Source organism: Macaca mulatta, chromosome 11, assembly GCF_049350105.2.
Source record: "Macaca mulatta isolate MMU2019108-1 chromosome 11, T2T-MMU8v2.0, whole genome shotgun sequence".
Lineage (NCBI taxonomy): Eukaryota > Metazoa > Chordata > Mammalia > Primates > Cercopithecidae > Macaca > Macaca mulatta.
This window is the reverse complement of record NC_133416.1, coordinates 131,204,913-131,227,703: the sequence shown is the minus strand read 5'-3', so window position 1 is coordinate 131,227,703 and position 22,791 is coordinate 131,204,913. Positions and strand designations below refer to the sequence as shown.

Below are 22,791 nucleotides of genomic sequence, written 5' to 3'. Positions count from 1 at the left end.
AGCCAGGATTACAACACTGCACTCTAGCCTGAGCAACAGAGCAAGACCCTGTCTCTAAAAAATAAAAGATAATAAAAGAAAATCAAAAAAGCTTCAACTGAAAAAGCAAATAACACTTAAAATAGCAGCTGATAGGCCGGGCACGGTGGCTCACGCCTGTAATCCCAGCACTTTGGGAGGCCGAGACGGGCGGATCACAAGGTCAGGAGATCGAGACCATCCTGGCTAACACGGTGAAACCCCATCTCCACTAAAAATACAAAATATTAGCCGGGAGCAGTGGCGGGCACCTGTAGTCCTAGCTACATGGGAGGCTGAGGCAGGAGAATGGTGTGAACCCAGGAGGCAGAGCTTGCAGTGAGCCGAGATTATGCCACTGCACTCCAGCCTGGGCGACAGAGCGAGACTCCATCTCAAAAAAAAAAAAAAAAAAAAAAATAGCAGCTGATAAAATTAGATACTGTTAACATGGTAATGTCTATATAACCAAGTAGAACTATCTAGGGTTTTCCTTATAAAAAGATGCTGTGAGGTTATAAAAACAACTGTGTAAGACATAAATAGGGATGCTCCTAATCATGCTTCCTACATGAGACTGAAAAGGTGAGCACGATGGGTCACTCTTCCTGCTGTGGGAAGTGAAATCTGATTCTCAGCTGCAGCCTCTCTCTGATGGACTCTGCCTCCCCAGCACCTCAGGTTATCACCTCCTATATCATCTCCCCACTCTCTGTTGTTCCCTAGCCCAAGCAGCCTATGCTGTAGCCAGAGAAATCTTCCTGAAGTATAAACCTTGATTTTGTTTTTTTCACATTTTTTTTTTTTGAGACAGAATCTTACTCTGTCCCCCAGGTTACAGTACAATGGTGTGATCTCAGCCAGCTCACTGCAACCTCGACCTCCCAGGTTCAAGGGATCCTCCCCCCTCAGCTCCTGAGTAGCTGGGACTACAGGAAGGAGCCACCATGCCTGGCTAATTTTTTTTTTAAGTTTTTTTGTAGAGACGGGTGTCTCATTAGGTTGCCCAGGCTGGTCTCAAACTCCTGGGTTCAAGCAATCCTCTCTCCTCGGCCTCCCAAAGTGCTGGCATGACAGGCATGAGCCGCTACATCTGACCTATAATTCTGGCTATATCATTCCTTGGTCAACCACCTTCTATGGTGCCCTATTGCCTACTGAAGTAAGTCTCCTTCCTCACTCTAGTCCTGTTTGTTCATCACCAATTATTCACCCAACCCATCTTTCTAGCTTGATTTCCCTCTACTACCCATATGTGTTATGCCAAACCCCTCTGTTTGCTCTGCCTCGGACAATTCCTGTTTTTCTCAGGTCTGTCACCTTCATTTACACTGTTCCTCCCACTTGAAACCCCCTCCGCTGTCTCAGCCTCCTTCCTCGTCCTCATTTCCCCCGTCCAAAGCTTCCCCAATCCCAAAGGTTGTTTCCAATTGGCTCTCCATGCCCTCAGTCTTCTGACAAAACACAATTCTCAAAACCTCACAGGGTGCTTTGTGATTCTCTTGCCATATCTGGTTTGTAGTGAAGTTCACCTAACTTCACTCCTAGACAGGTGAACTTATATCGGACAAAACAAACTTTGTAGAAATGCTACTGTGTCTAGCTCAACTTAAACTTATCCCATACGGAGAATGGTTGTGGGGACAAAGAAGATTGAGGAATGTTCATTTTTACCTTATGCACTTCTGTATTGTTTTTGTTTTTTACAATTAATAAGCAGGTATTACTTGTGATTTTAATTAAAAAAAAAAAAAAGACCCTAAGCATCACCAAATAACCCAACAAATTTAACACAGAGAAAACATGGTGTCCACTCCCAAGATGGACTCAATAGATGGGTCACTTGCCAGAACTTCAATCTTGAATTCATCCATCACATATTTCCAGAACTGGGAGGACTTGATGCTGAAGGGGTCAAAGGTCAGGTTTTCCATGGGAGTGACTAGGCCGTCCACCCTGCACAGGACATCGTCAATGCGTTTGGGGTCCCCCGTCACTGCCTTTAGTTCTGGACCAAATATGTTATAAAATTCCTCCAAAACCTGTCCAAACGGAACAATGAGGAGATTACATATGGGTTTTCCTGTGAATATTAGAACTACACATGGATAGCATATCTAGATTGACCTTGGGGCAAGAATCATGTCACACATTAACCTCCTCCCTGACTAAGCCCTTCAGTACTATGCCCAAGGCACATAGGATAGATCCGGGTCTGCGCCTGTCTGTTCCTCCCAGCATTGCAGCCACCCACACCTTCCTCCAAGGCCATATCCCTTTCTGCCTCAGGGCCTTTGCATTTGCAGTGGAAAGTGCTTCAGGGAGGCTGAGGTGGGCATTTCAGTTGAGGCCAGGAGTTCAAGACCAGCCTGGCAAACCCTGTCCCTACTAAAAATGCAAAAATTAGCCAGGGGTGGTGGTGCATGCCTGTAATCCCAGCTACTCAGGAGGCTGAGGCAGGAGAATCACTTCAACCTGGAAGGCAGAGGTTGCAGTGACCTAAGATCGCGCCACTGCACTCCAGCCTGGGTGACAGAGCGAGACCCTCTGTCTCACAAAGAAAAACAAGAGGTGAGATGATAAGCCACTGAGGTAGTTCTGTGCAGCGTTTCCACTGTTCTGGTAACAATGAAATACCCGTGCACACACAAGCTATGGTGATTCCACACAGAGGTTAAATTGTTTTTGTTTTTGTTTTGAGGCAGAGTCTCGCTCTGTCACCCAGGCTGGAGTGCAGTGGCATAGCTCACTGCAACCTCTGCCTCCTGGGTTCAAGCAATTCTCCTGCCTCAGCCTCCCAAGTAGCTGGGATTACAGGCGCCCGCCACCACACCCAGCTAATTTTTGTATTTTTCATAGAGACGGGGTTTCACCATGTTGGTCAGGCTGGTCTTGAACTCCTGACCTTGTGATCCACCCACCTCAGCCTCCCAAAGTGCTGGGATTACAGGTTTGAGCCACTGCACCCAGCCAAAAAAAGCTTTATGTTTTTTATTCTTTTTTTTTTTTCTTTTTTTGAAGCAAGGTCTCACTCTGTTGCCCAGGCTGGAGTACACTGGCGTGACCATGGCTCACTGCAGTCTCAACCTCTCAGACTCAAGCCAACATTCCACCTCAGCCTCCTGAGTAGCTATGACTACAGGTGTGCACCACCACACCTGGCTAATTTTTGTATTTTTTATAGACAGGGTCTTGCTATGTTGCCCAGGATGGTCCCAAATTCCTGGGTTCAAGGGATCCTCCCACCCCAGCCTCACAAAGTGCTGGGATTACAGGTGTGAGCCATCATGCATCATGCCTAGCCTACCTGAATTCTTTTTACAGCATTTTTTTTCCTGCCCCTGAGCACAGGGCATCACTTCCCTCTAGTGTGGGGCGCTGCCACACCACAGCCGGCCCTGCTTTGCACTCACTGTGGTTCCTCTAGCAGCAAGACATCTGAGTGCCCAGAACACAGTGAGTTCTTCATGAATGTATTTAGAATGAAGGGGTAGGTGAACCTTCAGGAGACAAGGGCCGTGGCTAATTCAATTGGCCACTCGGCACTTTGTCTACTCATGGAGTTCCGGGAAGACTGGGCCTGGCTTAGGGAGAGAGTGAGAGAGGTCTCAGACTGGCCTCCGAGGGATTCCGACATTTAAGGAGAAGACAGAGGAGGGGAGCTTTGCAAAAGACATGGAGAAGGAGTGGCCAAAAAGGTCAAAGGAGGCCGGGCGCGGTGGCTCAAGCCTGTAATCCCAGCACTTTGGGAGGCCGAGACGGGCGGATCACGAGGTCAGGAGATCGAGACCATCCTGGCTAACACGGTGAAACCCCGTCTCTACTAAAAAATACAAAAAACTAGCCGGGCGAGGTGGCGGGCGCCTGTAGTCCCAGCTACTCGGGAGGCTGAGGCAGGAAAATGGCGTGAACCCGGGAGGCGGAGCTTACAGTGAGCTGAGATCCGGCCACTGCACTCCAGCCTGGGCGACAGAGCGAGACTCCGTCTCAAAAAAAAAAAAAAAAAAAAAAAAGTCAAAGGAAAGCCAAAAAGCAGGGGTATGGAGGAATGTCAGGGAAAGCAACAAAAAGTTGCAAAGCTCTGGTGTACTCTGGTCCATTCTAGTATATTCCGTATGTTCTTTCTTTGAAGGGCTTCTCCCTGCCAGGCCCTTTCTGACGCCCAGCTCCTACCTGGCATGGAGAGGGCCACTGTCAAACGCCAACTGCCTTCCATGGGGCAAATTCCGCCGGCCTTCGCCCAGCCCCTACCTGCAGAATGTCGGACAGGTCCTGGCAGATGGTGGCCATGTAATCCGTCCTCTCGAACAGCCGCTTCCGGTCAAACTCCCACCGAGCTTCCCTCCCCGAGGCCTCTATCTTGGCCCGGGTGTCAAAATAGGCCTTTTTCCACAGCTTGAGGGTGTTCCTGGCGTCCAGGGTTTTGTTTTGGGCACTCGCTCGATTTTCTCTGCGAAGCCAAGAGATGCCGTGATGGGAGGAGGGTGGAGCTCCGGGTCCGGCCGCGCTACCCAGCTGGGCAGCCAGTGTCCCGGGAAATTCTGACCCGGGCGCCCCCCGGGTTCACGGCCTCATCACGCGGCCTCATCAGAAAAGGCGGAGGGGGCGAGAGGCTGCCCTGCCCCATGTGCAAGGGCAGGAGTCCCAAGCTGCGAGGTGCCCGCGGCAGCCGCCAGCCAGCGTGCAGGGCCGGGGCGGCCTGGTGACCTCGCTCCCTACACCAGAAGGGGCAGGAGGCCTTGGCCCCAGGCCAGAGGTCAACAGCGGCAGCTGCAACAGGGCGCAGGACAATGCCTCCCTTTGGGTAACTAATTCACCTATGCAGATAGATATAAATGGAGATCCAGCTATACAGGTAGATACAGAGAGAGAGATCGGTCTATATATAGATATGGATACATATAGATATAGATATCTATAGATAATAAAAAGTCACACAGTGTCTGATTCCATTTATATACTATCTATATAAATACATATACATAGACATGGATACCTATCTGTATAGATGGATAGAGATAGACATAGATACCTATCTGTATAGATAGAGGTAAATATAGATATCTATCTAGAAACATATAGACAGATCTACATAGATATCCTGATAGATCTGATAGATCCTGATAGATGATGAGATAGATATAGATATAGACATAGGCACGATCTCGGCTCACCGCAGCCTCCACCTCCTGGGTTCAAGTGATTCTCCTGCCTCAGCCTCCTGAGTGGCTGGGATTACAGGCGCCCACCAAAACACCCAGCTAATTTTTCGTACTTTCAGTTGAGACAGGATTTCACCATGTTGGCCAGGCTGGTCTTGAACTCCTGACCTCAAGTGATCCACCCACCTTGGCCTCCCAAAGTGCTGGAATTACGGGCGTGAGCCACCGTGCCCGGCCTCATCTATATAGATATTTTTTAAGAAAATGAAAAAAGTTATCTGTCTCCCTTAGCATCCTCTATCATCCCTACACCCTCAAAGGTGGTTCCACCTCAGCCTCAGTCTCTCCAGGTACACCTGGGGAAGAACGTTGCAATTAAAACAAAATTTCATATAGATATATATGTATATGTGTGTGTACACACACACACATAAATGTACGTGAAACGAAATATATCTCCATACAATGGAATATGATTTAGCCATAAAAAGGAATGAAGCACTGATCCATGCTACAATGTGGATGAACCTTTAAAACATGATGCTAAGTGAAAGAAGTCAGACATAAAAGTCACATAGTGTCTGATTCCATTCATATGCAAAAGACCCCACGCTGTATGGTTCCCAGGACTAGGGCAATTAGGGAGAGGTGGGGAGTGACTGCTAAAAGCCACGTTTTCTTTTGAGGGATGAAGAAAATGTTCTAACATTGATAGTGGTTATGGCTGCACAATTCTGCGAATATACTAAAAGCCAGTGAATTGTACTTTTTTTTTTTTTTTTGAGACAGAGTCTCGCTGTGTCACCCAGGCTGGAACGTAATGGTGTGATCTCCACTCACTGCAACCTCCGTCTCCCAGGTTCAAGCAATTCTCATGCTTCAGACTCCCATGAAGCTGGGATTACAGGCATGCGCCACCACACTCAGCTAAGTTTTGAATTTTTAGTAGAGATGGGGTTTCACCATGTTGGCTAGGCTGGTCTCGAACTTCTGGCCTCAAGCAATCTGCCCACCTTGGCCCCCCCAAAGGGCTGGGATTACAGGTGTGTGCCACTGTGCCTGGCCATAGGAGCCAGTGAATTGTACATTTTAAGTGAGAGAATTATATGTGAATTATAGCTCAATAGAGCTGTTTAAGATCTAAAAAGCTAAAAGTGAAAACAAAACAAAAAAATGAACGCTATGGCTTCTTACTTGAACAAAGTCCGCAGGTTGACCACTCGACAGACTCTCTCGGCGATTTCCCAGGCGATGCGCTCCATGAGCGGAATCATCCTCTCGTCTTTGTTGTAGTGTCGGGAGATGATCCACACCATCCGCAGGGCACTCATCATGGCGGGGATGGTGTCCAGGACCACGTGGAAGCCAGACCCATGCGTTATGTTCTGACCAAGAGAGGAGAGAGCCACAGAAGAGCCCTTAGCCTTGGGGTCCAAATAGTTTCATAAAACAGTAAGCATGCAAGAAGTTTCACTCTTGTTTTTTTTTCTTTTTTTTGAGACCAAGTCTGGTGCCCAGGCTGGAGTGCAATGGTACAATCATGGCTTACTGCAGCCTTGACTCCCCTCCAGACTCAAGTGATCCTCCCACCTCAGCCTCCCAAGTAAGCTGGGAATGCAGGCATGCGCCACTACACCGGCTAATTTTTTATTTTTATTTTTGTAGAGATGGTGTTGCATTATGTTGCCCAGGTGAGCAGACTTTTTTTAATCTCTTATAATAATAACTCAAATAAATAATGGGCAAAAGATTAAAACAGACATTTCACCAACAATATGAAATTGACAAGAAGCACGTTAAGTACATAAAAAGTTGTTCAGTCTCACTAGTTGTTAAAGAAATGCAAATTAAACCACAATGGCTATTATCAGAAAGACAGACAATAACAAGTGGTGGTGAAGATATGGAAAAACCAGAACCTTCGTGTATTGCTCTTGAGAATGTAAAATGGGACAACCACTTTGGAAAACAATCTAGAAATTCCTCAAAAGGTTAAACGGTTATCATATGACCCAGCTATTCCACTCCTATGCATAATACATGAATAATTAAAAACATACATCCACACAAATCCTTGTACAAGAATGTTCGTAGCAGCATTCTTCATAATAGCCAAAATGCAGAAACAGCTCAAATGCTCACCAACTGATGAAGAGAGAACAAAATGTAGTCTATCCAGGCTATGGAATATGATTCTGCCATAGAAAGGAATGAAGCACTAACACTTTCCAAGCTACAATACAGGTGAACGTTGAAAACATGATGCTGAATCAAAGAGACTGCACACAGGATCAGTCCTGCATGGCCCCCTTATATGAAGTCCCTAGAGTAGTCAGATTTACAAAGACAGAAAGGAGAACAGAAGTTACCAGGGACTTAGGGTAAGGAAGAAGGGGGAGTTAGTGTTTAATGGACACAGAATTCCAGTTTGGGAAGATGAAACTGTTTTGGAAATAGTGTAATGGACACATAGCATTGTGTATGTATTTAGTGCCACTGAACTGTACGCCTAGTAGTGGTTAAAATGATAATATCGTGTCATATCTATTTTATCACAGTTTTTGAAATGCTGAGGTTTTTTTCTGAGACAGGGTCTTACTGTGTTGCCCAGGCTGGAGTGTAGTGGCGCAATCGTGGCTCACTGCAACCTCCATCTCCCAGGCTCAAGCAATCCTTCCATCTCAGCCTCCTGAGTAGCTGGAACTACAGGTGCACACCACCAAACCCAGCTAATTTTTGTATTTTTTGGAGAGACAGGGTTTCACCATGTTGGCCAGGCTGGTCTCAAACTCCTGAGCTCGAGCGATCTGCCCACCTCATGCTGGGATTACAGGCCTGAGCCACTTCTACTGGCCAAATGCTGAACATTTTTAAAAGGGAAATTAAATCATAGGAAATCCCTTTGACAGAGCTGACTGCAAAGCGCAGCACACCCAGCGTACCTTGAAATAACGCTCCACGGTGGAGAGAAAGCGCACATTGTCTGAGGCCTCCGTGTGGAGCTTGAATAACTCGGTAAACACTGGCTGCAGGTTAGCCACAAGCATGGAGTCGGATTCCTTGATCACATCCAAGACTTTTCTGACTATTGGAAGCTTTGTTTGTTCATGCAGAGCACTTAAAGTTGCATTTCTTTCCCTCCAGAATTCAATTTCAGCCAGAGGGCCTTTACCCTGAGAGGTGAAATGAACACACAAAGAACTCTCATCATTAGTGCAGAGCGGACACTTTGGTGGTTTCTCAGCATCCGTTCCTTTCTGTCCAATCCTTCAGGGTCTTCAGGGGTGGGCTCTCGACCCAGCATGGTCCAATCAGAGTGAATCTCCGGGCTCCAGCTGGGAATGCTAGAAGCACCCTCTGCTTTCCTCCGGACGATGAGGTGTGCGGATGTGAGGCCAGAAACTGCTGCAAGGCAGCCAGCCTAAGGAATGAAGCTCCCCGGCCCCTAGAAAGGAGTCTGGAACTGAGAGATTCAGAGAGAAACCTAGCCAGAGCCCTGATCAAACTGGACCTGAAGGCAACCCTACCTCTGGACTTTTCCATTATCTGAGCCAAGGAATTTGCTTTCTTAGCTGATCAAACTGAGTTGGGTTTCCTGTTTTGGGCAGCCCAAGCTTCCCGACTGATCTAAAGTGTTATCTTTATCAATCCAGGCAGTAACCTGGTAGCACATTAACATCAGAAAGCCCAGAAGTGATATTTTGGGTGTGTTTATTTTGATGGCTTAAGGAAATCATAAAACAGTAAGAAAAGATGCCAGACGATGCAGACCCCAGACTCTGGGCTCTTTCCCAGCATGGTAAGCATGACCTGGATCGGGGCTCTCTGAAAGCCCTACACAAACTACCTGAGGTGTCTTCTTCAGTTGGCCCTCAACCGCTACGGATATCTGGTTCAGCCAGTTTATCACACACTGCTCCAAGATGTCAACAGTTTCCGGGTCAGCTGCCAGGTCGGACACCTCTCCCTCCACACTGATGGTTGGCATTTCTAACTTGATCTCACCTAGGAAAATAAAAGCGATCAGTCAGTCACTCGTTCAGGAAAAATGATTACAAAGAAAAACATTCAAGTTCACTGGCTGGGTCTTCTCTCAAGCTTCATCAGTATAATAAGATCTGATGCATCCCCTGTCCTGATACTATCTGTATCTCATTCTCTTTCATTAGAATGTAATTCAAATATTTTAGATAATTGTTCCAGCATTAAGCTTGATCAGAATGATTTAGTTATTTAATATGTTCCTGAGTTTACAACCTAGTGACTTCAATTTTAAAAACTTGAACAAAGAACCAGCAGATATTTTAGATAACCACTAGCCTGAAACAGTCAGTCAAACATAAATCAGGGGAAAAATGACATCAGGGGAAACTGAGATAGTGTAAAGAAAAGGAGAACAGGCCAGGCATGATGGCACGCACCTGTAATCTCAGCACTTTGAGAGACCTAGGCAGGAAGATCACTTGCGGTCAGGAGTTCGAGACCAGCCTGGCCAATGTGGCAAAACCCCCCTCTACTAAAAATACAAAAATTAGCCGGGCATGGTGGTGTGTGCCTGTAATCCCAGCTACTTGGGAGGCTGAGGTGGGAGGATTGCCTGAGTTCCCAGAAGGTTGAGACTGCAGTGAGCTATGTTTGTGCCACTGCACTCCAGCCTGGGTGGCAGAGTGAGACCTTGCCAAAAAAAAAAGAAGAAAAGAAAAAAGAAAGGAGAGAAAATAAAAGAAAGAAAAGGGAAGGGGAAGAGAGGGGAGAGGAGGCAGGGCAGGGCAAAAGGAGAACATTTCCAAAAGGAAAGCCCAGCTATTTGTCTCAGAGATTTGAGACATATGGCATCCATCAAACAAGAACAGGATGCTATGAAAAAAAAAATACAATCAGAGAATAAGAGGTCTTAAAAATTAAAAATATAATAGCTGATATGACTGGCAATCAAATGTTGGTAACATAGAAGTTGAAGAACACTCCAGGAAAGAATACAAAGACAAAAAGATGAAAAATACAAGAGAAAAGATAAGAAATAGAATCTCCAGACATGCCTCCAGCAGGAATTTCAGCAAGAGAAAACAAATAGTGGAGGAAAATGTCAAGAGAATTTTTCAGTCTTTGGACTGAAAACACCCACTGAGTGTTTAAAAAATGAATGGAAAAAGTACCACACACAGACCCATCATCCTAACATCAAAACGCTAGGGATAACCAGATGGTCTTAAAAGCATGTAAAAGGGAGAGGGGAGAAAAATTAGAAGAACATTCAGTTTCTCATCACTGGATGTTGACTACTAGAAAACAATGAAGAAGCCGGACGCGGTGGCTCACGCCTGTAATCCCAGCACTTTGGGAGGCCGAGGCGGGCGGATCACAAGGTCAGGAGATCGAGACCACGGTGAAACCCCGTTTCTACTAAAAATACAAAAAAAATTAGCCGGGCGCCGTGGCGGGTGCCTGTAGTCCCAGCTACTCAGGAGGCTGAGGCAGGAGAATGGCATGAACCCGGGAGGCGGAGCTTGCAGTGAGCCGAAATTGCGCCACTGCACTCCAGCCTGGGCGACAGAGCGAGACTCTGTCTCAAAAAAAAAAAAAAAAAAAAAAGAAAACAATGAAGAAAAATGTGTTCAAAATCGTGTGCTAGGCCGGGCACAGTGGCTCACACCTGTAATCCCAGCACTCTGAGAGGCCGAGGCAGGTGGATCATTGGAAGTCAGGAGTTTAAGACCAGCCTGGCCAACATGGTAAAACCCCGTCTCTATTAAAAATACAAAAATTAGCTGGGTGTGGTGGTGCACGCCTGTAATCCCAGCTCCTCGGGAGGCTGAGGCAGGAGAATCCCTTGAACCCGGGGGGTGGAGGTTGCAGTGAGCCGAGATCTCGCCACTGCATTCCAGCCTGGGCAACAGAGTGAGACTCCATCTCAAAAAAAAAAAAAAAAAAGACTAACAGTGACTAATAATACACAAAGTCAGCTGGGCACGGTGGTTCAAGCCTGTGATCCCAGCACTTTGGGAGGCCCAGACGGGCGGATCACGAGATCAGGAGATCAAGACCATCCTGGCTAACACGGTGAAACCTCGTCCCTACTAAAAAATACAAAAAAAAACTAGCCGGGCGAGGTGGCAGGTGCCTGTAGTCCCAGCTACTCGGGAGGCTGAGGCAGGAGAATGGCGTGAACCCGGGAGGCGGGGCTTGCAGTGACTGGAGACTGCGCCACTGCACTCCAGCCTGGGCGACAGAGCGAGACTCCGTCTAAAATTAAAAAAAAAAAAAAAAACGGCCGGGCGCGGTGGCTCAAGCCTGTAATCCCAGCACTTTGGGAGGCCGAGACGGGCGGATCACGAGGTCAGGAGATCGAGACCATCCTGGCTAAAACAGTGAAACCCCGTCTCTACTAAAAAAAATACAAAAAACTAGTCGGGCGAGGTGGCGGGCGCCTGTAGTCCCAGCTACTCGGGAGGCTGAGGCAGGAGAATGGCGTGAACCCAGGAGGCGGAGCTTGCAGTTAGCTGAGATCCGGCCACTGCACTCCAGCCTGGGCGACAGAGTGAGACTCCATCTCAGAAAAAAAAAAAAAAAAAAAAAAAAAAAAAAAAAAGTTGTAAAAGTTAGCCAGGCATGGTGGCATGCACCTGTAATCCCAACTACAGTAAATTAACCATTCTTAACTAAAAAGGAGGAAAATGAAACCTTACCTTCAAGTTGCTGCATGGTTCTTTGAATATTACTTGCAAATTTCTGCACATTCATTAAAAATTCATCCCGTATTAATTGAATACTGTGATATTCTACTGTCTCCCCAGGCATGGGCGGCAGGTCTGATTCGTACTCAGAGAAATCAAAGCCTTCTCCAGATGTAACTCCCACAGTTGTACTTGTCCTGTGCTGATTGAAGGACAATGCTGGCAAAAAAACCTGAAATGCCAATTTTATGAAATACATCATATGATGTCATTTTCAATAATTCATGTATTTAAATTGCCTCTGGTTTTGAATATTCTTTTTTTTTTTTTTTCTGAAACAGAGTCTCACTCTGTCACCAGGCTGGAGTGCAGTGGCGCAATCTTGGCTCACTGCAACCTCCACCTCCCCAGTGCAAGCGATTCTTCTGCATCCATCTCCCAAGTAGCTGGGGTTACAGGCACACGCCACCACACCCAGCTAATTTTTGTATTTTTAGTAGAGACAGGGTTTCACCATCTTGGCCAGGCTGGTCTCGATCTCCTGACCTCATGATCCACCCGCCCTGGCCTCCTAAAGTGCTGGGATTACAGGCGTGACCCCTGTGCCCGGCCTGAATATTCTTTTATATTGAGATACAAACGTGCAAAGTGAAAAGCACTCAAACCTGGAGCGCAGACCTAAAGACAGAGAGATTACATTTGACAAAGTGATCCAAGGGCACCAATTTTAACCAGGCCTGACACGACTGCCCCAAAAACAGTACTGTTATTTCTGTATACCACCAGTAACTGAGAAGTTACAAACTGTGGCACGGGGGCTGGCTGCGGTGGCTCATGCCCATAATCCCAGCACTTTGGGAGGCCGAGGCTGGTGGATCACTTGAGATCAGGAGTTCAAGGCCAGCCTGGCCAACATGGTGAAACCCCATCTCTACTAAAACTACAAAACTTAGCTGGGTGTGGTGGTGCACACCTGTGGTCCAAGCTACTCGGGAGGCTGAGGCATGAGAATTGCTTGAACCAGGAGGTGGCGATTTGCAGTGAGCCGAGATCGCACCACTGCACTCCAACCTGGGCGATAGAGCAAGACCCTGTCTCAGAAAGAGAGAGAGAGAGAGAAAGAAAGGAGGGAGGGAGGGGAAACTGGCACAGGGAGGTAAGAAAACTATGTGTTAAACCATCAGCTCAGGACCATCTTATTCTTGTAAATTAAGTTCTTGAGGACATAGTTTCTTTGAAATGTAGCTAGAGACAGAAGCACACATTTATGATGTCACTGGAATACAATTACCAAACAACTTAGCCCCCACCACATAAAAAGTGATCTATAAATGCCTGTGGGTTGATTGAGTTGGTTGGCTGAATTTTGTTTTTGTTTTTTAGTTTTGCCTATATTTCTCAAAATTGTGATACCTCTTTTAAGACTCTTTGAATCTATATGTATTTCCTGCAACATACTGAAGAACCTAGAATGTTGGATCAGTAGAGCTGACCAATCCGAATGTTGCTGACGACACACTCACTGTGCAGCCGGACTTCCTCCGTGATGTGTATTTCCTGCACATTGGCAGTTGGGACCAGAGACTTGACCAAAATATGACTGGTGTTTCTTCCATCAGGAAACAACTTCTTGGTTTGGGTTTTGTTTCTCTCTCTCTCTCTCTTCCCACCCCCAGGTCCATTAATCAAGTGGGGGTTCCAAAATTGAAATGTTCTAAAATGTCCGTTTATTAGCTGAGATACTGATACAGAGACACCTCTCACAGCTACTACTAGATGATCTCGTACATTTCATATGGGGAAGGCAACATAAATGCTTGACTCCTCTTTGTTTGCCCAATTTTCGAAATAGTACAGTGGTTCCCTATCATCCTCCAGAAGTGACCCGTCAGGACTTTTAAAGATCATTATAAATTCATTGGATTTGAAAGGCTGGGCATGGTAGCTTATGCCTATAATCCCAGCACTCTGAGAGGCCAAGGCGGGAAAATCTCTTGAGCCCAGGAGTTTGAGAACAGCCGGGGCAACACAAGGAGACCCCATCTCTACAATTAAAAAAAAAAAAAAAAGTTAGGCTGGGTGCAGTGGCTCAAGCCTGTAATCCCAGCACTTTGGGAAGCCGAGGTGGGTGGATCACGAGGTCAGGAGATCAAGAGCATCCTGGCTAACACAGTGAAACCCCATCTCTACTAAAAATACAAAAAATTAGCCAGGTGTGGTGGCGGGTGCCTCTAGTCCCAGCTACTTGGGAGGCTGAGGCAGGAGAATGTCATGAACCCGGGAGGCAGAGGTTGCAGTGAGCTGAGATCGCACCACTGCACTCCAGCCTGAGCGACAGAGTGAGACTTCACCTCAAAAAAAAAAAAAAAAAATAGACAGTCTTAGTGGTGAGCACCTATGGACCCAGCTACTCCGGAGGCTGAGATGGGTGGATCCCGTGAACCTGGGAGTTTAAGGTTGCAGTGAGATGTGATTGTGCTATTGCACTATAGCCTGGGCAATGGATTAAGAACTCTGTCTGAAAAAAATTTTTTAACTCGTGCATTTGAATATCTATCTATATATATAGATATATATTTATATAGATATTTAGATAGATAGATAGATATTTTTTTTTTTTTTGAGACGGAGTCTCTTTCTGTCGCCCAGGCTGGAGTGCAGTAACACGACCTCAGCTCACTACAACCTCCACCTCCTGGGTTCAAGCAATTCTCCTGCCTCAGCCTCCCAAGTAGCTGGGACTACAGGCGCCCGCCATCACACCGGGGTAATTTTTGTAATTTTAGTAGAGACGGGGGTTTCAACATATTGATCAGGCTGGTCTCGAACTCCTGACCTCAGGTGATCCACTCACCTTGGCCTCCCAAAGTGCTAGGACTACAGGCATGAGCCACTGCGCCCGGCCGTATTTGAATATATTTTCTATGCTTCAATCCACTGCAATTTTATCCTTACTGAAGGTCAAAATGTCCCATCTGTGGCTGGCATGAGCCTCTTCAAGTTGAGCCCTGTGTCCTTTAGACATGACTCTGGTTGTCATAATGCATATAACCATGAATAATTAATTACACATCATGTTTTGATGTTATCTTATTTTATTTTTCCTTTTTTTTTTTTTAAGAGATAGAGTATCTCTCTGCCACCCAGTCTATAGTGCAGTGGCATGACCACCATGCACTGCAACCTCAAACTCCTGGGTTCAAGCAATCATCCCACCTCAGCCTCCAGAGTAGCCCACAGCCGTGCCCAGCAGATTTTTCTTTTTATTTTTGGTAGAGATGGGGTTGATGTTATTTTAGAATGGAAAGTTCCGTTTGCATAAGAAGGTAGCCAGCATGGCCAGGTGTGGTGGCTCATGCCTGCAATCTCAACATTTTGGGAGGCTGAGGTGGGCAGATCACTTGAGCCCAGGAGTTTGAGACCAGCCTTGGCAACATACTGAGACACTGTCTCTAAAAAAAAAAATACAAAAATCATCCAGGGATTGTGGCATGGCGTGCACCTGGCTAATTTTTAGTGATCCTCCCAGCTACTCAGGAGGCTGAGGTGGGAGGATCGTTTAAGCCTGGGAGGTCAAGGCTGCAGTGAGCCATGCTTGCGCCACTGCACTCCAGCCTAGGTGGCAGAATGAGACCCTGTCTCAAAAATAAATGAATAAAAACAAAAAATATAAATAAATAAATAAATAAATAAATAAATAAATAAGAAGGCAGCCAATGTTCTTGAGTCCTCCAAAGTCACACTAGGAAAAGATATTATCCCGATGAAGGAGGGTATCTTCGGGTGGAACGTCCCTTGTCTGCTGGCAGCTCAGTGGGGAGGCCCCACAGCCTAACTCACAGGGTGACTTGTTCTCAGTGAGACCTCGTCTGCTCCCATCCCCAGAACTGCTCACATGGAAGTCACCCAGGGCCAAGCCCTCCTGCTCTTCTTTGCCTGTGCCTTCTTGACCTCCAGCAGCAAGTGGCACAGCGGGCCCCTCCCTTCTTCCACAAAGCATCATCTTCTCTTGGCTTCTGGATCACCCATGTGCTAACTTTCCTCTCCCCTCATCTCTTCCATCTCTATTCCCTCCCTTGATTGTTCCACCTGGTCCCTTGGTTTCACACCATCTCTGTGCTGATGACGCCCATATTTTAAAGCATCACTCTGGTGCATGTGGAGAATGTAGCATAGAGGGTAAGAACAGAAACTGGGGGAACTTTTTGGAGGCTACTGCAATCCTCCAAGCAAAAGAGGATATTGTGTTGGTTTGGACATTTTTATCCACATCTTCTCAGTGAAGTCTTCCTGGCCACCCTATCTAAAATTGCAAAAGCCCCACCTTTCCCTATCAACTTTCCCTATCCCCCTTGTTTCCTTTTTCTTCCCTATCTGGTTTCATTTTTCTCCCTAACTCTTGTTGCTATCTAACACACTATATATTTTCTCATTGATCTTGCTTAATGTACATCTTCCCGTCTAGAATGAAAGCTCCATGAGGCAGAGACCTTGTCTCAGTTGTTCATTGCTATGAAATACAGTAGGTGCTCAATGAATATTTGCTAGACGGATGCCCTGAGTTCCCTGCGGAGTTCCAGACTCATACGTCCTGCTTTACGCCTTGACTTGAATGTCTAAGAGGCCACCTGTGCTTAACATGCAAAATACAACACTTAAGTTTCTCTCCATATCTGTTTCTCCCCATCCTCCATCTCAGTAATGACTTCACCATCCTCCCAGTTTCTCAGACCCAAATCCTAAGAGTCATTCTTTTTTAAATTTTTTTTTTAGAGATGGGGTCTTGCTATATTGCCCAGGTTGTTCTCAAACTCCTAGCCTCAAGCAATCCTCCCACCTCACCCTCCTAAAGTGCTGGGACCAAGAGTCATTTTTTGTACTCTCTATTCTTGTGATACTTTTCAAAGCCTCCAGATCCTGGTCATCAGCAAGTCCCATGGCCTGATCCTCAAGGCATTCCTCACACTGTCTGCTTCTCCCTCCCTTCCCTGATTGAAGCCTAAATAACCATCACCCTTGACGTGGTTTGGCCATGTCCCCACCCAAATCTCATCTTGAATTGTAGTTCCCATAATCCCCACGTGTCATGGGAGGGACCTGGTGGGAGGTAATTGAATCCTGGGGGAGGTTACCCCCATGCCACTGTTCTCATGATAGTGAGTGAGTTCTCATGAGATCTGATGGTTTTATAAGGGGCTTTTCCCTCTTTGCTCAACACTTCTCCTTCCTGTCATCATGTGAAGAAGGATGTGTTTGCTTCCCCTTCCACCATGATTTTAAGTTTCCTGAGGCCTACACAGCCATGCAGAACTGTGACTCAATTTAACCTCTTTCCTTTATAAATTATGGGTTGTTCTTTATAGCAGCATGAAAATGGACTAATACAGCCCTCCACCTGGGCTCTTCCGTGGCTTTCTATTTGGTTTTTCCTTCCCCTCCACCCCAGCAATATGTTTTCCCACAATAGCCGGAGGTAAAATGCAAACCAGATCCTGTTGTTCCCCTGCTTAAACCTGCCTTCATTTCCAGCCCTCCCTCCAGCCACACTGGCCGTCCTCGTGCTACTGAGCCAAGCAGAGGCTGCTCCTACCTCAGGGCCTTTGCACCTGCTGTTCTCTCTGCCCAGCATGCTCTTCCTCCACATCCTATCGTGTCTGATGCCTTGGCCTCATTTGGGTCTCAGTTCAATATCACCTCCTCCTTCCTTCCCTAGTGCATTTCCCTAATAACTTATCATTCATGAAAAAGGCCTGCTGATGAGTTTTTCATTTTTTTGGTCTATAAAGCTCAGGCCAAGCATGGTGGCTCATGCCTATAATCACAGCACTTTGGGAGGCCAAGGCGGGCAGATTGCTTGAGCCCAGGAGTTGGAGACCAGCCTGGACAACATGGTGAGACCCTGTCTCTACAAAAAGTACAAAAATGAGCCAGGCATGGTAGTGTATGCCTATAATCCCAGCCACTCAGGAGGCTGAGGCAGAAGGATCGCTTGAGAGTTTGAGGCTGCAGTGAGCCGTGATCATGCCACTGCACTCCAGACTAGATGGCAGAGAGACCCTCTCTCAAAAAATAATAAAAATAAAAAAGAAAGCTTAGACATCACATCCTCAGCAAGACCATTCCTCACCATGCCCTCTGCACACACATGCAGTGTGCATGGCCCATTTCTGTCTCGTATCAGGGTTTATTTTCCTCATGCCACTTGTCAGCGCCTGGTATTTTCTCATAGATGTGCTGGTGTGCCATGTCTTTCCCTTACATAAGCTCCTAGAGAGCAGGGCCATTGACTGTCCTGTCCACTGCTTGACCCTCAGTGTCCATAACAGCACCTGAGACAAAAGGGTTGCCCACTACTTATTTGTGGAATAAAAAAACCACATGACCTCAACTTCAGAAATACTAGAATTTCTTCCTTTCTCCATGTTTACCTGACACATAATATCCTTCAGAAAATGGAGCACATTAGCATTTATAATTCCATACTCCAGTGTTTCCGGCATAATTTCCATAGCTTCCTTCATGTCGGTAGCTTCGGAGATTGCGTCTAAATAAAAACAGGTGTAGAATGTAAGGTCAGTGGGAGAGAGAGCAGCCAACAGTTAACATTTCTAAGAGAACAGGAATCTTCTCCTTCTTCCCAAGTTGCTATAAGGAATGTTCTGGTTACAGATTCAGAATATCCCCTATTTGTGTTTAAACAAATCTGAGGGCCCATGAGAAGCTGAAATGGATACCGATGCACTGTGGTTCACGGATTAGTATGAACAGCACACAAGAGTTGCACATATTCACTGATCTGGTTGGAGTATCTAACACTGGCCAAAACCAGAAATTATTTGGGTTGTCGAGAAATGTTGGCTGGATTCCTTGCTGCTATGGACTGAATGACCCCAAAATCCACATGATGAAGCTTAAATCCCCAAGGTGAAGGTATTAGAAGGTGGGGCCTTTGGTAAGTGACTAGGTCATGAGGGTGGAGTCTCACGATGGGATTGGTGTCCCTATGGGAAGAGACAGGAGAGCTTGCTTTCTCTCTCTCTCGACTCTCCACCATAGGAGGATAGAAGGCGCCATCTGTGAACCAGGAAGTGGCGCTCGCCAGACGCCAGATCCGCCAGCACCTTGATTTGGACTTCCCAGCCTCCAGAGCTGTGAGAAATAGATGTTTGTTGGCGAAGCCCCCCAGCCTATGGAAATTTGTTACAATCATCCAAACTGGCTTGGGCACTAGCTTCGCCTGTCTTCACTCCCCAGCAAGTCTTTCTCAATTCATTGCCAAAGCATCTTTTGAGTCATGGGTTGTTTGAAAAGACCTACTTGGTAACATCTACCCTTCCAACAAACAAGGTTTTATTTGATATGTATTTACTCTACCTGACCAAAAATCAATCACCATGGTAAACATTTTAAAGGTTACTTTAAAAGGTAAACATTTTAAAGACTGTTCCCTTGATCTAACTGGGAAACAAAACACACACAACAAATATACCCACTGAAGTCGTTATTTCACAAGTTTCAGTCTTCACACCTTCTCCAAATATGTGCAGACATGCACTATCATTGGTTGAATACATTTCTTTATATCTAACACTTCTTTACTGGAAATTAGCTTTGAGAAGACTACATAAGAACCCAGTATGGAAAAGAAAGAGAGCTTGGCATAAGTGAAAGATAACCACAAAAAGACAAACAGAAAGAGTGAACAAGTGCATGCACAACCACACCCCCTCAACACACATACGCACACACGTGCCAGAAATGTACCTTTGGTATTTCTGAGAAAAAACACCACGTTTTGGTCCAGGAACTCCGTGGGAAGAGGGGCACAGAGCATGTGGAGATGCATTTTTTCCACGATGTGCTTCACAATTCTCTGAAACATGAGGAACAAAAAACATTCATTCTTGTGATACATCCATGCACCTAAAGAACCTAATATCAAGCACACCTAAGCTCTCCTCTCAACACAATGGCTGGTCTCATGTTCTGACAATGCAGCCACAGCCACACAGTGGGTACCAGCTAAGCACAGGAGCTAAACTCACCTAGACTCTGAGCTCTCAGCCTGACTCCTCTATTGACCAACCCGCGCAGCAACACCTAAACAAACCGACCTGGCAAAGGTCCAGATGGAGCTTGAATTTTGTTTTGCAGATGGGACATATTTATGAAGCAATGAAGCATGATTTTGGTAAGCACAGACCAGGTTGAATGCTTACGTCCTAGCCTTAAACTCCAACCTTGGAGTTTTTACAGAACAAGGTTCATTTAGCAGGCCTGTGTTGTCCAAACCCCACAGATGCCAAATGTCTTCAGAACTGGCCTTTGGCTCTTGGGGTGACAACTTCCAAGCTTTTGGAATATCCTGCCTAATATGGGAGTCTTTGTGTACCTACAGCCTTGGGCCATGCCTGAAGGTGTATGCGAACAATATGATTTTGGTGAATGCCTGTTTTTGTTTGCTGGGGCCCCAGTCATACAGCATCAGTTCAACCTCTAGGGTGGTGGTGAGGGCTGGAGATGAAGGGGAGCTGAGTAACTAAGGTCAGCCACGTGGATGCTCCATGACTGTGTGACTGATCCCCAGTAAAAACTCCAGACACCAAGGCTCAGGTGAGCCTCTCTAGTTGGCAATGCTTCATGCATGTTGTCACTCACAGCTACCAGGAGAATTAAGTGCAGTCCATGAAACTCTACTGGGAGGGAACATATGGAAGCTTGTTCCCGTTTTCCTCTGGTCTCTGTCCTGTGTACCTTTTTCTCTCTCTCTTTTTTTTTTTTTTTTTTTTTTTTACTGATTCTAATTTGCATCCTTTCCCTGTAATAAACTATAACTATGAATATAACAGATTTTCTGAGTCCTGTGAGTCCTTCTAGCCAATCACTGAATCTGAGGGTGGCCTTGGGATCCTATAATCTCCATTCCAACATGATAAATCCCTTGGATGGGGCTGTGTCAGTTACCCTGAATTTTAGAGGGCGTTAGGGGTACTCATTACCCCTCCAACAAGGACAAAGAGCCATGCTTACTTTGGAAGGGAGATTTTCTGAAATCTCTTTGTGCATTTCTTCATCCTCTACGTCGATTAGAGGTTGACCTAGAGATTCGGTTCTCAGTGACACATGCTTAGCTGCAAAAACATCAATCAAAGTGTAAGAGAAAATCATCCGAAAATTAGGTTTCCTACCATCAAGGGCAGCCCTGCATTTCGTGCACCAGTGCATTTCATTCAAAAGGCAAGTTATCAAACAGCTGTGCATACCTTCTGCTCCAATCAGTCCGATTGTGGCCTTGACTCGCATTGTAATTGACAAGAATTGTGTTTCGTTTTTGACAGGGTGTCCATCAGAAATTTAACATGTTTGTGTCTGCGTTTGCTCAGGTACAGTGTCCACCCTGTGACCCTGTGACTTCTCTGAGGTTTTTTACTTAAAAGGGAATTTATCATAAAGATAAGAATTACAGGCCAGGCTAAGTGGCTCACACCTATAATCCCAGCGCTTTGGGAAGCTGCAGTGGGTGGATCACTTGATGTCAGGAGTTCGAGACCAGCCTGGCCAACATGGCAACACCCTGTCTCTACTAAAAATACAAAATTTAGCTGGGCATGGTGGTGCGTGCCTGTAATCCCAGCTACTCGGGAGGCTGAGGTGAGAGAATCACTTCAGGCCAGCAGGTAGAGGTTGCAGTGAGCCAAGATTGTGCCACTGCAGCTTGGGTGGCCGAGCAAGACTCCATCTCAAAACAAGAAAAAGAAGAATTACTGCTAGCACGTTAGCATTTACTCCTTTCTCACTATGAGATGCAAAACTTGTGAGGGACGAGAAGAAAAACAGTCTAAATGAAATGACGCATCTGTCTCAAGTCCACTTGGATTGATGCAGATTCAGAAACCTCAGCAGACACCAAGTCTCAGCCCTCAGAACCTCCAACAGGCCCGATGATTAGAGAAAGGAGCTTTCCCTGGGAGCTTTCCCTCACTCTCACTTTGAAAGGCACTGTGCAAAGTCACTGCGGCTTTGGCATCAACTCAGTGTCAGGGGCTGAATCCTCTCTGCCGTTAGTTTTCTCATCCATAAAATGGGACAGTAACATCTACCAACCAGATTCTGGAGGACTGAATGACGGCACGCGTAAAGGCATCGGCCCCGTGGTTGGTAGGGGAATAGTCTATAGTCAGCAGTAGCAACATTATTAGAGAACTAGCAATAGACTACAGTAAAAAAAAAAAATCACACTTAGGAGCAGGTGCCATGCCATAAACAGCCTGTAGTTCATTGCTAATTCTCTAACAGCATTAGAGTGGTCGCTAATCTCTACAAAAAATCAAAATGTTATCCAGGCATGGTGGTGCACGCCTGTAGTGCCAGCTACAGGCTGGAAGATCATTTGAGGCCAGGAGTTTGAAACCAGCCTGGGCGATGTAGTGAAACCTCGTCTCTACAAAAAAAAAAATTTTGAGACGGATCTCACTATGTCACCCAGGCTGGAGTGCAGTGGTGTGATCTTGGCTCACTGCAACCTCCGTCTCCCAAGTTCAAGTGATTCTCCTGCCTCAGCCTCCCAAGTAGCTGAGATTATAGGTATGTGCCACCACGCCTGGCTAATTTTTGTGTTTTTAGTAGAGACGGGTTTCATCATGTTGACCGGGCTACTCTCGAATTCCTGACCTCAAGTGATCCTTTGCCTTGGCCTCCCTAAGTCCTGGGATTATAGGCGTGAGCCACCATAACAGGCCAAAAAATTAAAGTTAAAAAAAACACTTAGCCAGGCGTGGTGGCACACATCTGTAGTCCCAGCTACTTGGAAGGCTGAGGCAGGAGGATCGCTTGAGCCCAAGAGTTCAAGGCTACAGGGTGCTATGATCACACCACAGCACTCCAGCCTGGGGAACAGAGCAAGGCCCCATCTTTAAAAAGGAAAATACACTTATGAA

At 46.2% G+C, this 22,791-nt stretch overlaps 1 protein-coding gene across 2 annotated transcripts in view; it reads right to left on the bottom strand.

The window, feature by feature from the left end:
- DNAH10 (dynein axonemal heavy chain 10) overlaps positions 1–22,791 on the bottom strand; it is a 179,655-nt gene that overhangs the window by 148,202 nt on the left and 8,662 nt on the right. For both annotated transcript variants that reach the window (XM_028830097.2, XM_077955570.1), the window contains exons 3-11: positions 20,885–20,985; positions 19,619–19,727; positions 18,283–18,398; positions 11,867–12,086; positions 9,028–9,185; positions 8,123–8,353; positions 6,375–6,565; positions 4,270–4,468; positions 1,866–2,060 (exon numbers count right to left, since the gene is read on the bottom strand). In XM_028830097.2, the coding sequence (XP_028685930.2) occupies positions 1,866–2,060; positions 4,270–4,468; positions 6,375–6,565; positions 8,123–8,353; positions 9,028–9,185; positions 11,867–12,086; positions 18,283–18,398; positions 19,619–19,727; positions 20,885–20,985 (1,520 nt within the window). The remainder of the gene's footprint in view (positions 1–1,865; positions 2,061–4,269; positions 4,469–6,374; positions 6,566–8,122; positions 8,354–9,027; positions 9,186–11,866; positions 12,087–18,282; positions 18,399–19,618; positions 19,728–20,884; positions 20,986–22,791) is intronic.